The sequence below is a fragment of the Thunnus maccoyii genome, chromosome 7, assembly GCF_910596095.1.
Source record: "Thunnus maccoyii chromosome 7, fThuMac1.1, whole genome shotgun sequence".
In the NCBI taxonomy this organism is placed as follows: Eukaryota; Metazoa; Chordata; class Actinopteri; order Scombriformes; family Scombridae; genus Thunnus; species Thunnus maccoyii.
Window position 1 is genome coordinate 34,583,936 of NC_056539.1, and position 15,261 is coordinate 34,599,196.

Consider the following 15,261-nt stretch of genomic DNA (forward strand, 5'->3'; position numbering starts at 1 on the left):
AAACTTTTACTGCTGTTGGTTTATAAACAGTTTACGTTCATTATATCACATTCAGTCGTACTGACTTCTGTCCCTCCAGTGTCTGTCCAGAATCTTCAGGTCGTCCTTCACCTCAGACCTCCATACATCCCTCCTCTGCTCAGACAGCAGCCTCAGCCTCCAGCTCTGACAGGACTACAACCAGCCAGACTTTCTGTTTGCCATGTCTGTATTTACTTTGTGTATTCATCAACATCATCAACATGTGCATAAGCCAATCATATTGGCTGTTATGTATGATTTGATCAAATGTATTGAATTATAAACCCAATAAATGTAATGAATCTTTTGTCTGCCTTGATTAGTTGTGTGAGTAACATTCAGTATTCTTTACTCAGATTGTATAATGTTTATCAAAGTTAATAAAATATATGTATGAAAAGAAGAGAAACTAGTAATATTTAATAATGATCAATAGTTAATAGTAATAATTATCGTCATTCTGGGCCGGGAAACTGCTAAAACAGGTTGTCAGTGTCATCTCAATGAGTCTTTCCAAGTCAAATAAAGATTAAGTAAAAATTAATTAACTTATAAAAACAATACTAATCATGTCTTTAAATGGTAAATGTCATAACTGTTTCATGGTCAGAATGCATTTTATTCAAGTTAGAGCAGTCCTCTACATTTAGCAGATGATTTTACTGTATGAATGTTTGAAACATTGGAAATGATCTGAAAAAGTAATTTGGACAAACTTTTCATTAATTTCTTTCTATTGCTACTGTTATCAAAAATATATTTATGCAGTGATAAAGCTAAATTAAAATAAATCAGTGACTATGAGAGTAAATATTTATTATAAAATGATGCATGGTAGCTGTATAAAAGAATATCAGAGCTGCGTTTCAGACAAGATTTGATCCTGTGCTCATTAGAAGACAGCAAAAGGTTACTTGTGGTCATGAAAGCCCTCTATACCTATCCATGGCTGGTTGAGCCCAGCTTTAACACTGTCTGCCATTTGACTGGAGGCAGGTGCTCTTTGGGCTTAAAAAGGTAAAATAAGAGAAGAGCCACGAGCCAAAGGAGGCGCAGTGTGAGGTGCTACAGGCTGTAGCAGAAGTTCCACACTGTAGGTTCATATCTGTGTGGATTGCTGTTTTCTAGTATCGTCACTTTGTGGTGAGGTTTCCTTGTTTGTATATTGCACTTGATTTTAGCAATAAAGTGACTGAATAAAGAAAACACAGACAATCTAAAGTTAGTTAATTTCCTGAAAAGAACCAAGTACTTTATCACTAATTTATAGGTCAAATAAAGACAGTGTTCAGTAGGTTCACTTCCAATGAATGAATTCCAGTTGTTAAGCTAACATAAGCTTAAGTCTTTTAGTCAGTTCACAGCAGGTCAGCCAAACATGCAAACATGTTTAATCTACAGAAAAAATATACAATTCAACATATATGAGAATAAAGTTTCCAATAATAAATGACTGATGAATAAATATTAACTCGAAATGGAAATCTATAAAAAGACCAAATTACACAGACAATTCTTTCCTGGAAACTTTGAAGAAATTAATAGGAAATTATAATAATAATGGACCTTCAAAATAAAGTGGCCACCAGACATGTTCTAGTGGTCCAGTGGTTAGGCAAAAAAATCTAACAGATCCACAGATCCAAAACAAAGAACACAGATTCAATCAAATATGGCTCACTTATACACAAAGACAGAAAAAATAACTACAATAAAAATAGATGTTATACATGAAGCTGAAGCTTGATGCAGGATAAAAACACTGCAAGTTCATTTATTTCCACAGATGTTTATTAGAATGTGGTCTTTGTTTCCCACCATCATCATCCCACCACCCTCCCTTCAGAAGTCTATAAAACTTCTCAAAACCAACGTTACACAATGTTTTACACGAAACTAACACAAACATACAGGAAGAAAATAAACAAGTAAAACAGACTTAAGATTCAAATGATCAGTGGATAAAAATGAGTTTTAAGAAGTGATTTAATGGAAGATAATTACTTATCAGACGGAGCGCCTCAAATAGGTTGATCCAGAGCCCTGACAGCAAAGACTAGGACCCATATTTATCTGTGCTGATAATCAGCACTAATTCATTTCCCACCACTCAGTGTCAAGTTATAGAAAAACAAGCTGCATTCATGCAAAATGTGGCTTCATTTATTTAATGATTCATTAGTATTAAACTGCTGATGGCAGAGATATATTTAAAAGAGTTGTAAGGACACATAAGTCAACAAGAGGTTTAGCTGGAGATGCTGGAGATATGAGATATAAACTATTAATTTTGACATGATGTTTTTGTAATTATAAGCTAGATACCTTTAATATTTACACACAGAGCAACTCTGATATGTAATCTGGAGCCATGAAGAGCTTTTAAAAGTAATAAATCAAATATTTCCAATAAATCATAAAACAAACAGGTAACCAGTGAAGTGATGATAGAAATGGAGTTATATGATCTCTTTTCCTGGTTTTAGTTCAAACTCAGCAGCAGTGTTCTGTGCTAGTCTTATATATATTATTTTAATATGTTTTAATGGCCTGCATGCAGGTTTTCTGGACCAATGATAAATTCTTTCAGAATTTAAACAGTGAAATTTGTGGACATCCAATCTGTCACATCTGTCACATCTGGGCCTGTATTTATTAAGCATCTCAGAGCAGGAAATTACTCCAAACTGGCCAAAAATAATCAGAGTGATGCATAGTCCTGGTCTTACTTTCAGGAGAAAAAGCATTTTATCAACTTTCCAAACTTGTAAATGATTCCTATCTCTGTCAATATTAAGGAGCTGCAGGAGGTGGAGTTCAGGCAGAGATATTCCCTGAGAGGAGAGATGTTTTAGGAATGCTTGATGACACTGAGCTTACAAAAAGATTGTTTGGACAAAATCAAAATAATTTGTGAGACTGACTTTGTGTGTGATGCAGAGGAGAAGACATAATGTTTCTACAGAACATCATTTAAATAAATACAGAACGTCCTCACAATGTTACACTTTATCGTAACGGGGAAAATGCAGCTGTGCAACAGTGATGATTCTGTTAGAACCAACAGAACCAGAAGTCATGAATGACACTTTGATCTGGCTTAATGCACATCGTGAAGATAAAGAGCATGACAAGGGTCCTCAGTTACAGCCCACTAAAACTTTTATTTGAAAATAATCATGTCAGCTGCATAATAAAGGATATCTCAACTTCATTACAACAGGTCAAACATTTTATAGGCTTATTTTTTATTTAGGCTACTTCAAATAACAGCAGAGCTACAGCCTGATATTTGAGAGAGGAGGATACACCTTAACAATATATGTTTCTATTGGGTTAAGGTGTATTTACCTTCATGTAGAGGACATAAGTTAACTTGGGGTGTAGTTGAAAGAGGAATTGGACAGTGGAAGAGAAGATGTTCTTCATGGAGAGGGTTTGCAACATGTGTCTGTGCAATATGTGCAAGATGCAGCACTATTACAGGCTGTGAAACCATGTGGCTGAACCAAGATCATTTCACACAACTGAGTCAAATGACCTGTTATCTTAATTAACGTATAGGCTACATTTTTTTCTGAGGCTTTCTTTACAGTTTGTAAATATCATCTTATAATGAATTTTAGCATCATAGTTTTGTTACATAACCTTGGTAAGTTACCTGCCTGGTTACCTGCCTATAAACATAATATACCAAATTACCACTGTTAAATATTTTTAGCTGAGACTGTGAGAAAGCTACAACACGTTGTCATTACTTCTACTTTGCTGCTCTGACTGTGGTAAAACAGTGACATCTCACTCTCTTCCAGGAGTAATCCTTCTCCTGCTGAAAGTCAGAGTAAATTCTCTTCTGCTTAATAAATTAGTTTGAGTCCTTGTTAACTCGCAGTGTGATTCTGAGACGTTTGATAAATATGGGCTCAGGGTCAGAGTCTGACTTATAACACCTGTTTTTTTGTTAATCTTTTCTGCATCAAACGGCTCATGTATAACAAATCTGTAAAGTGCTGACTTCAACAAAATCCAAAGTTAACTGCTCAGTTTGTAGTCAGTCAAGAGACTTGAGTGAAGATGACAAAATCCAGATCCAGACTCCGGTCCAGATGGAGGATCATCAGGATACAGCTGATCCTCTCTCAACACACACTCCTGGATGTTCACTCACACTCTTACAGAGACTCCCATCTGATGAGAGAGGAAGAAACAACAGAGTTCACATGTTTTGGAGTGAACACACGGAGCTCCAAGCTCACAGACCTGCAGAGACTTTTGACTTCAAGTCTGTTTAATCTGCAGATTTCACTGAAGTAAACAGAGGAAATAAACTGCTGAAAGTCATCACCACATCATTCACTCATCGGTTTACTAATGGATTTACTATTGATACATGTGAACTGTAATAAAAGTTTAAAAGCTACAGAGTCTTTGTGGGATTTGAGGATCTTTCCTGCTGTTAAATCATCACATGCTAATCAGTCAACACTCTCAGCTAAACACCTGCTGTGATTCCTGGACTTCAGCAGAGGTTCTAGTCTGTATAAAGACCACATGTTATTAAACATAATGATGGTTCTGTGAAATCAGAGCCAGTGATTTGCAAGCTTCAGTCAGACTGATCTCAGAGCTCTGACAAAGATGAACTGATCAATTCTTTAGTGTCGAAATAAGAGAACAAACACTTTCAGATCAGATTTGATGGTAGGACAGTTTGATGATGAGGACCACTGTTTCTATACATCTTGTAAGGCTGTCAGCTGTAATACAGCTTTATTTCCTGCAGACATGAACACAACAACAACAGTTGTTTTCACATGAGCTCAAACACATGATCACAACAAGCTTCTAGCTGATCTGATTGTCTGACTGTTCTCTCTATCTCTGTCTTTCTGTCTAATCCTGAAACCTGTTACCATTCTTCTCTCACAGCTTCACTAAGGAAAGCAGCCACTGAGAAGGTTGGAGGTTCACCAGGAAATACTGGATCTTTGCTGTGTTTAATACAATACTGCTGAAACCAGCATGGACTGACTCCAACTCTCTACTGACCTTAGAGTCTCCAGTCTACATTGTGGACTCTCCTTAAGATCAGACAGCAGCTGCACGTCTGACTCCTGAAGATTGTTGTCACTTAGCTCCAGCTCTCTCAGATGGGAGGGGTTGGACTTCAGAGCTGAGGCCAGAGAAGCACAGCTGATCTCTGACAAACTGCAGTACTTCAATCTGAATAAAGAATAAATGACATCACTTTAGAAGACAAAGTTCCTGCTTGAAATCATTTAGTGTTTCATAATTTGATCAGAGCTGAAGAAGTTTTAGAATGTAGAAGTTTAGAAAATGGAAACTCCAAACACCTGAACCCAACAGGATGCAGGTTAAAAATCGTCAAATACAAACAGTGATAATGAGTCCTCAACATTCAGACACCTATTTATGTCAACACTGATTCATGAAAATACTATATTCATACTTTAAACACCTGCATTGAGCTCTCTGTGTCCTCCCCTCTACTTTAACAACTAACATTTGACATTTTGTACAGTTTCTTTAAAAATCAGTCAACTTTTATAACTACAGACTAAACTTTGTAGAGTAAAAAAAAATACATATGAAAAAAATTTACTTTATGGATGTAAATTATGTATATACATAAACTAGGTTCAGTTGTTAAATGATAAACTGACCCCAGAGTCTCCAGTCCACAGTGTGGACTCTCCAGAAAATCACACAACAGCTTCAATCCTGAAACCTGCAGCTTGTTTCCACTCAGCTCTAGCTCTCTCAGATGGGAGGGGTTGGACTTCAGAGCTGAGGCTAGATAAGCACAGCTGATCTCTGACAAACTGCAGTCCCTCAATCTGAATAAAGAATAAATGATGTAACTTTAGGAGACAAAGTTTCAGCTTGAAACCATTCAGTGTTTCATAATCTGTTCAGAGCTGAAGAAGGTTTAGAATGTAGAGGTTTAGAAAATGGAAATGCCAAACAACTGAATCCAAGAGGATGCAGGTTAAAAATTGTCAAATACAAACAGTGAAAAAGAGTTTTCAACATTCAGACACCTACTCATGTCAACACTGATTCATAAAAATACTACATTCATACTTTAAACACCAGCACTGATCTCTCTGTGTTCCTCTGTGTGTGTGTGTGTGTGTGTGTGTGTGTGTGTGTGTGTGTGTGTTCTGAAGGATCAATATCAATGATCAAACATTATTCATTAAAACACATTAAAGAATATAATAAAGAAATGTTTCTTCTTTAGGAAGTAAATGTGACCAATTTAAAACAGATATTAGTTGAGACGATCGTCTGTATAGACGTGACTCTTTATCAAAAGTTATAAACATTAATTTACTTTAACAACTAACAGTGGACATTTTCTACAGTTTCTTTAAGAATCAGTCATCTTTATTATAATAACTACAGACTAAACTTTGTGCAGTAAAAAAATATGGAAAAAAATAACTTCATGGATGTAAGTTATGCATGTACATAAATTAAGTTCAGTTGTTAAACATTAAGATCAACAATAGTAACAGACAGACCTCAGAGTCTCCAGTCTACAGTGTGGACTCTCCAGAAAATCATGCAGCAGCTTCAATCTTGAATCCTGCAGCTCATTGAGACTGAGATCCAGCTCTCTGAGATGGGAGGGGTTGGACTTCAGAGCTGAGACCAGAGTAGCAAAGCTGATCTCTGACAAACTGCAGTCCCTCAATCTGAATAAAGAATACATGACATCACTTGAAATCATTCAGTGTCTCATAATCTGTTCAGAGCTGAAGAAGATTTAGAATGTAGAAGTTTAGAAAATGGAAACTCCGAACACCTGGACCCAAGAGGATGCAGGTTAAAAACTGTCAAATACAAACAGAGAAAAAGAGTTTTCATCATTCAGTCACCTATTCATGTCAACACTGATTCATAAAAATAGTTTAAACACCAGCATTGATCTCTCTGTGTCCTCCCTCTGTGTGTGTGTGTGTGTGTGTGTGTGCTCTGAAGGATCAATATCAATGATCAAACATTATTTATTAAAACACATTAAAGAATATATTAAAGAAATATTTCTCATTCAATAAGTAAACCTGATCATTTTAAAACAGATATTAGTTGAGAGGATCTTCTGTATACACGTCACTCTTTACCAAAAATTATAAACATGAATATAATTAACTTCATGGATGTAAGTTATGTACGTACATAAATTAGGTTCAGTTATTAAACATTAAGATCAACAATAGTAACAGACAGTCAGTGAACTGACCCCAGAGTCTCCAGTCTACAGTGTGGACTCTCCAGAAAATCACACAACAGCTTCAGTCTTGAATCCTGCAGCTTGTTTCCACTCAGCTCCAGCTCTCTCAGATGGGAGGGGTTGGACTTCAGAGCTGAGGCCAGAGAAGCACAGCAGATCTCTGACAAATTGCAGCGATTCAATCTGAATAAAGAATAAATGATGTCACTTTAGAAGACAAAAGTCCTGCTTGAAATCATTCAGTGTTTCATAATCTGTTCAGAGCTGAAGAAGGTTTAGAATGTAGAAGTTTAGAAAATGGAAACTCCAAACACTTGAATCCAACAGGATTCAGGTTAAAAACTGTCAGATATAGACAGTGATAAAGAGTTTTCAACATTCAGACACCTATTAATTTCAACAATGATTCATAAAAATACTATATTCATACTTTAAACACCTGCATTGATCTCTCTGTGTCCCCCCTGTGTGTGTGTGTGTGTGTGTGTGTGTGTGTGTGTGTGTGTGTGTGTGTGTGTGTTCTGAAAGGTCAATGTCAACGTTCAAACATTATTTATTAAAACACATTAAAGAATATATTAAAGAATTATTTCTCATTCAATAAGTAAACCTGATCAATTTAAAACAGATATTAGTTGATAGGATCTTCTGTATATAGATGTGACTCTTTACCAAAAATTATAAACATGAATATAATTAACTTCATGGATGTAAGTTATGTACGTACATAAATTAGGTTCAGTTATTAAACATTAAGATCAACAATAGTAACAGACAGTCAGTGAACTGACCTCAGAGTCTCCAGTCTACAGTGTGGACTCTCCAGAAAATCACACAACAGCTTCAGTCTTGAATCCTGCAGCTTGTTGTCACTCAGATCCAGCTCTCTCAGATGGGAGGGGTTGGACTTCAGAGCTGAGACCAGAGAAGCATAGCTGATCTCTGATAAACTACAGTCCCTAAAACTGAAAAAAGAATAAATGATGTAAATAAAATCATTTATGGTCCAACTATGTCCTCATAAATGAGCTTTTCCCAAAAATAAGCAGAGTGACTTTGTCATTGTGCTATTGTGGATCATCACAATGTCAGCCTTCTACTGTCAAGTCTGTAATTAGACGATCATTATGAAATCAAACATCTTAGACTAAAAACCTGCTCATTATTTTTGTATTTGATAGTTCAGTAGGTATGTGTAATTAAAACATGTTATTGGTGGCAGTAAGCATTCTTCCTGTCCATACTGACTGTAAAGTGGTCTCTTCCTAACACAGCTACACTGTAGGAAATGAGTTTGTACGTTCAGCTGAGGCTAATATGAGGCTTTGACAGTCTGGTAGACACCCACTTGATTTTGTCTAACTCAAAGTTACAGACTATTTAGCACAAAGTTCCCTCTTTGAGTTACGATCCCTCCACTACAGCTCAGCAGGGAAACTGAAGAAACACAAAGATACTTACTTGATATGTGTAACTAAACTGCTGAAACCTCATATTAGTTTAGATTTTTTAGTTATTTTTACACAGAAGAAGACTTTTGAATTCCCCCAAAAATATATATTCTACAGATTTGAGTATATGGAGGAAAAAACCTTCCAAAGCTACAGCCAGTGAACTGACCTCAGAGTCTCCAATCTACAGTTTGGACTCTCCAGTCCAGCAGACAGAAGCTTCGCTTCTGAATCAGCCATGGCGTTTTCACTCAGATCCAGCTCTCTCAAATGGGAGGGATTGGACTTCAGAGCTGCGGCCACAATTTCACAGTGAGTCTCTATGAGTCCAGAGTCAGAAAGTCTGTAATGACATATATATTACCACATATGTTATCATGAAAAAGGACACTCTATATTTACTGAATGCCTTTGATGACAAAACAGTTTGACATTCCCCATTTTGATTAACATTTGTGCTCTTCACATCAGTTGTTCAGCTAATATTTTTTATGTTCTTAAATACTTTTTTCTGGGGAATTTTATTCCTTTAATGGAAAGCAACAGTTGAGAGAGAGACAGAATGACATTAAACAAAGGTCCACCACTGGAATCAAACCTCTAGTCCACATATTTGTTACTTCCAGGCTGGATTATTGCAATTCCTTATTATCAGACTGCCCTAACAAGTCTCTAAAGACTCTCCAGCTGGTCCAGAATGCAGCTGCATGTGTACTGACAAAAACTAGAAGAAGAGATCATATATTGTAATTTTAGCTTTGCTGCATTGGCTTCCAGTAAAATCTAGAATTGAATTTAAAATCATTCTTTTCTCCTACAAAGCTCTTAATGGTCATTAACCATCATCTTAAAGAGCTCATAGTACCCTATTACCCCACTAGAACACTACGCTCCCAGAATGCAGGCTTAATTGTGGTTCCTACAGTCTCCAAAAGTAATACGGAAGGCAGAGCCTTCAGCTATCAGGCTCCTCTCCTGTGGGACTATCTTCCAGATTCAGTCTGCTTGCTCATGGGGGAATTGTCTAGACCTGCTCTATTTGAAAAGTTCCCTGAGATTACTTTTGTTGTGATTTGGTGCTATATAAATAAAATTGAATTGAATTGAAAATTGAAACTGATAACTGTAAAATACTGATATATGTAGTGATAAAATGCTGCTATAATAAAACCTGGGCCCCAACCTCTAAAGTCCTTCAGTTGTTTTACCAGGTTTGAATGACGCCTCTGTCACCCAAAGGAAGATAAATAGAAAGAAACTGTAAAATCCAATAATTACTAGAAATAAATAGAATAACTGTGTTCATTAACTTAACAGCTATGAACACAACCAACTAAAAAATCAACATTATTTGCACTCACAACATTTGAAACAGCTCAAGAACATCTGTGATTAAATATAACTGACATATTATTTCAGCTATAAACAAGTAGAATGCTATTTTAACAATAATAAGAATTTCATATTATTCATATTTGAAGAACTAATCTACACTGATTTATAATGTTAATCACATCTGGACTTACTGAGCCTTTCTGCAGTTCCTCACCGCTGGGAGCAGTCTCAGTCGCCCCTCCAGTGATGTGTTGTACTTCTTCAGGTCCAACTCATCCAGAACCTCCTCTGACATCTGCAGCATGTAGGCCAGACCTGAGCAGTGGATCAGAGAGAGTTCCTTCTCTGATCTGTTCTCTGACTTCAGGAACTGTAGGATCTCCTGATGTACTGAGTGGTCGTTCATCTCCATCAGACAGTGGAAGATGTCGATGCTTCTGTCAGGAGAGATAAAATCATCATCATCATAATCATCCTTAGTGTTCATGTCCTTCAGCCTGTTGATGGTTCCCTGGATGATTTCTGGACTGTTCTCTGTCTGACTCAGCAGGCCTCCAAAGAGACTCTGGTTGGACTCCAGAGAGAGGCCATGAAGGAAGCGAACAAACAGGTCCAGGTGGCCATTTTCACTTTTGAGAGATTTCTCCATGGCTGCCATCAGGAAGTCATCAAGAGATGAGTAATGGTCATCGTCTGTGTTATCATCGTCTGTGTTATCATCATCATCATCATTATTATCATCATCATCATCATCATCATCATCAGCCACATCATCCAGGACGTCATCCATAGATGAGTAATGGTCATCGTCTCTGTCATCGTCGTCGTCGTCATCATCATCATCATCATCATCATCATCATCATCATCATCCACATCTTCCAATGACTCATCCTGAGACGACTCATACTGAGATGAGTCACTGTGTTTTTTTCCCAGGAAGTCCTTCAGTACCTCTGTGTTGCTGTTGGTGTAACAGTGGTACATGTAGACTGCAGCCAGAAACTCCTGAATGCTCATATGAACAAAGCAGTAGAGTGTTTTCTTGAAGATCACACTCTCTCTTTTGAAGATCTCTGTACAAACTCCTGATAACACTGAGGCCTCTGTGACATCAAGACCACACTGCTCCAGGTCTTCTTGGTAGAACATGATGTTTCCTTTCTCCAGATGTTCAAATGCCAGCCTCCCCAGCTTCAGAAGAACTTCACTGTCAGCCTCCGTCAGCTCTTGTGGACTTGTCCCATGCCCCTCATCATACTTGTGCCTCTTCCTCTTTGTCTGAACCATCAGGAAGTGTGAGTACAGGTCAGTCAGGGTCTTGGGCAGCTCTCCTCTCTGGTCTGTAGTCAACATGTGTTCCAGAACTGTAGCAATGATCCAGCAGAAGACTGGGATGCGACACATGATGTGGAGGCTCCTCGATGTCTTGATGTGTGAAATGATTCTGCCGGACAGCTCTTTATCACTGAGTCTCCTCCTGAAGTACTCCTCCTTCTGAGCGTCAGTGAAGCCTCGTACTTCTGTTACCCTGTCAACACATGTAGGGGGGATCTGATTGGCTGCTGCAGGTCGGGATGTTATCCAGATGTGAGCCGAGGGAAGCAGATTCCCCTCAATGAGGTTTGTAAACAGCACGTTGACCGATGACTTCTGTGTGACATCAGACACAACCTCATTGTTCTTGAAATCCAGTGAAGGTCTGCTTTCATCCAGGCCATCAAAGATGAACAGAACTTTCCAGACAGCGAGCTTCTCTTCTGTGACCTTCTGTAATGTTGGATGGAATTCATGGATCAGCATGAGGAGACTGTACTGCTCATCTCTGATCAAGTTCAGCTCCCTGAACGAAAGCGGAATCACCAGACTGACATCTTGGTTTTCTGAGCCCTCTGCCCAGTCCAGAGTGAACTTCTGCACTGAGAAGGTTTTTCCAATGCCAGCAACACCGTTTGTCACAACGACTCTGATGTGTTTCTCTTGGTCAGGTAAGACTTTAAAGATGTCATGACACCTGATTGGAGTGTCATGAAGGATCTTCATCTTGGAAGCTGCCTCAAGCTGCCACATCTCATGCTGGGTATTAACGTCTTCACTTTGTCCCTCTGTGATGTAGAGCTCAGTGTAGATCCGGTTGAGGATGATTTCACTTCCTATTTCATCAATTCCTTCAGTCACACATTCATATCTCCTTCTCAGACCAATCTTGTATTCATCTAAAATCTCTTGCAGACCACTTTCTGCTGAAAGAGAAGAAAAAAGGTAAAATTAAAAAGAAATACGTCTCACTTTGTTAATTTTCAGCAGGATAGAGGAGGTAGATTCCTGTCCTGTTTTCAGAGATGATGACATCAGCAGACAGATCTTCAGTCTTACTTTGCACAGTGCTGGTCTGACTGTCTGTCTGCAGTCCAGGTCTTGTTCTGGATCTTTTTCCACACTGGGGACAGGAGGAGTCATCTGATGAAGTAGACTGGTCCCAGTATGAGGTGATGCACTGTCTGCAGAACCAGTGTTCACAGCCGGTAGAGACTGGATCCTTCAGGATGTCCTGACACAAAGAGCAGCAGGACAGCTGCTCCTCCACAGAAACACTCCTCTTCCGCTTTCTGTGGACATGAACACATTCTTTATGACACGACATTAGTGGTGGCCAACCGACAGCTCACAAGTTGATGCAACTCTTTCCCTACATAAACAGTTCCGACTGTCATTTGGACAGTCACACATTTTTTGTTCTTCAGGCTCTGAGCTTCAGCACATTCAATTTAATTAAATAACTATAATTACAATGGTTCAAAAGTAATTAGACAGACACAACAAAGTGTCTGCAAAGGCAAAGAAGAAGAAGAACAGTGCAAGCTAGTAAACATGGATGTAAACAATGCATGATTTAAAATACTAGCATCATAAATTAGCTTTGCAAATTCATGAGGAAGGGAATGGATTCAACACATTTGTTAGACCACAAGGATTCACACAATGTGTTTTGGTCAGTAAGTCAATCTAAACATGACTTTTGTCTGTTAACAAGAAAACTCCACAGGGCTCCTTTAAGCTACTATGAGACATTAAAAGTCAGGAAAAATAAGCAGGAGGCAACTGAGCAAAACAGAAAAGTCCACTTGTGAAAAATAACAGACTGCTGCTCTTTTGTCTTGTGTTGTGGTGCTGAACAGAGAGCTCTGCTAAATATCTTCATAATGCATCTTTTCATTTGTGTTTCTCTCTCTCACTGTTTCTGCTATAATCTCTCTCCCTCTGTGTCAGTGTGATACAACAGTTTTACACATTTGACTTTTCCCAAACGTTAAATGTCAGACTCAGTTTCCTCTGCTGCAGTGGTCAGTCTGCAGTGATAAATCAGCTGCAGCAGGCTGTTTGTATACATTTCCATTACTTCCTCCCATATTTTGTGCCTTTGAACAGGAACACGTCAAGACACATTCTGTATTGCAGGAGACCAAACACTCAATTTTCTTCCATTTTAACTGCAAAAAACCCTGGCGCAGTCCTTTAGTAAATAAGGAGACACAATATGACTTGTTACTAAATCCTTAGTAAATATCACCCTGGGTTACCTGCTACTACTTTAGATTTTTAGACTGGAAAATCAAATAGCAACAGCAGCCCTGTCTCTGTCTCTGGTTAACATGTGCATGAAGATAAGTTCTAGATTACAGCTGAATGGAAGCTAGTTCATTATTTCTTTCCACCGTGTTTCCTTCATATCTACACTACAACCTTAATGAAACCGTCTCACGAATCATCTTCAGGTCAGTTTACAGTAGAAACAGTCTCTTACTTTGTGTCTGAGGGTCCAGGTGCATTACTGAAGGTTAGAGGAGGTTCTTTGGACTGGTCACTCTTCATAGACAGACAGCTGGATATCAGAGACTCTGCTCTCTGTCTGTGGAAACAACAATTGTTTTATACATATCATTAGTTCTTGTAAAGAGCAGATGTAACATGAAACATGGCTCAGGGTCATGATTTAATAATGACAACAATTAGTTATGTTCATATATCCTTCTGCATGTTCTAAATATTTTATCTGCAGCTGCAAACTGGATATATTTCACTGAAGACTTTTTAACATCTACACGTTTGTCTGACATTTGGGCTGTAAAAATGCCAAATTACAAAAAATGATTTTTATACAACAGTTAATTCAGTAACAGTTAAACTAAAGGCACTGCTGCCTGATGCTGGGCTGTCAGATTAACTTGTTCATGTCTAGAAAACAAACAAAACAATCTGTCTGCAACTTAACCTGTATTAAATAGTGGTAGAAGCAACTGACTCTTCAAACAAATTAAAGCTATAAATGAAGAAATAATACAGGCGATGCTCAGGCAACAAAAAGATCAGCGACTGAATTGAAAAAACACAGAATTATAAAAGGATATTGTCGTAATGTAGGTCATCAAATGAGATTAAAAAACTAAATCATCTTCAGGTCAGTTTACAGTAGAAACAGTCTCTTACTTTGTGTCTGAGGGTCCAGGTTCAGTTATTAAATATGGAGGTTCTTCTTTAGACCGGTTACTCTTCATAGACAGACAGCTGGATATCAGAGACTCTGCTCCGTCTTCCTCTTCCTTCAAATCCTTCATCTTCTGGAGTCTGAGAGGTAAACCAGTAACACTGGAGACACACACACATACACAGTATAATAAACCCAGTCCTTCCTCTCAACTTAGTAGCTTCTTATTAGTTTACATGACTTTAACTGTGACTTCTCTCTATTTTAACTGCAGCAGTGTGTCACGTTACATCACTGTGAGGACGCAGAAACCAGGAAAAGAACAAAGGAAACAACGATTGGAGACATCAGCACTGTGATTTCATATTTTTTTGACACAGTTCAATCAACTAAACAATTAATCAGTAAAATAATCAGCAGATTGATCAATAATGACAGTAATCATTATTTGCAGCTGTAATATTAACACTCACCCTGCCTCAGACTGTTTTCCTCTGCTGCTCTGTTCGCTTGAAAATGTCTGACTGGAATGCTTTCGTTTTTGCTCCCTGTTTGTTCCTCCCGCCTTTTTCCTTACTGGAAGTTACGTATGTGTGTGTGTGTGTGTGAGAGAGAGAGAGAGAGAGAGAGTTTGCGGGTCAGCAGTCAATAACAAACTCATCTAAAATTACTCCGAACTTTACTTTTTAACTTTTTAATAAATCTCTGT

At 38.0% G+C, this 15,261-nt stretch overlaps 1 protein-coding gene across 1 annotated transcript; it reads right to left on the reverse strand.

Moving 5' to 3' along the window:
• Positions 1 to 1,895: 1,895 nt before the first annotated feature.
• LOC121899932 lies at positions 1,896 to 14,799 on the reverse strand. Its single transcript, XM_042415713.1, has 11 exons — positions 14,555 to 14,799; positions 13,872 to 13,976; positions 12,443 to 12,675; positions 10,260 to 12,309; positions 8,903 to 9,076; positions 8,074 to 8,247; positions 7,292 to 7,465; positions 6,570 to 6,743; positions 5,706 to 5,879; positions 5,071 to 5,244; positions 1,896 to 4,209 (listed from the first exon to the last, which is right to left on the reverse strand). The coding sequence occupies exons 1-11, from the start codon at positions 14,680 to 14,682 to the stop codon at positions 4,194 to 4,196; spliced, it is 3,576 nt and encodes a 1,191-aa protein (XP_042271647.1). The 5' UTR covers positions 14,683 to 14,799; the 3' UTR covers positions 1,896 to 4,193.
• Positions 14,800 to 15,261: the final 462 nt, after the last annotated feature.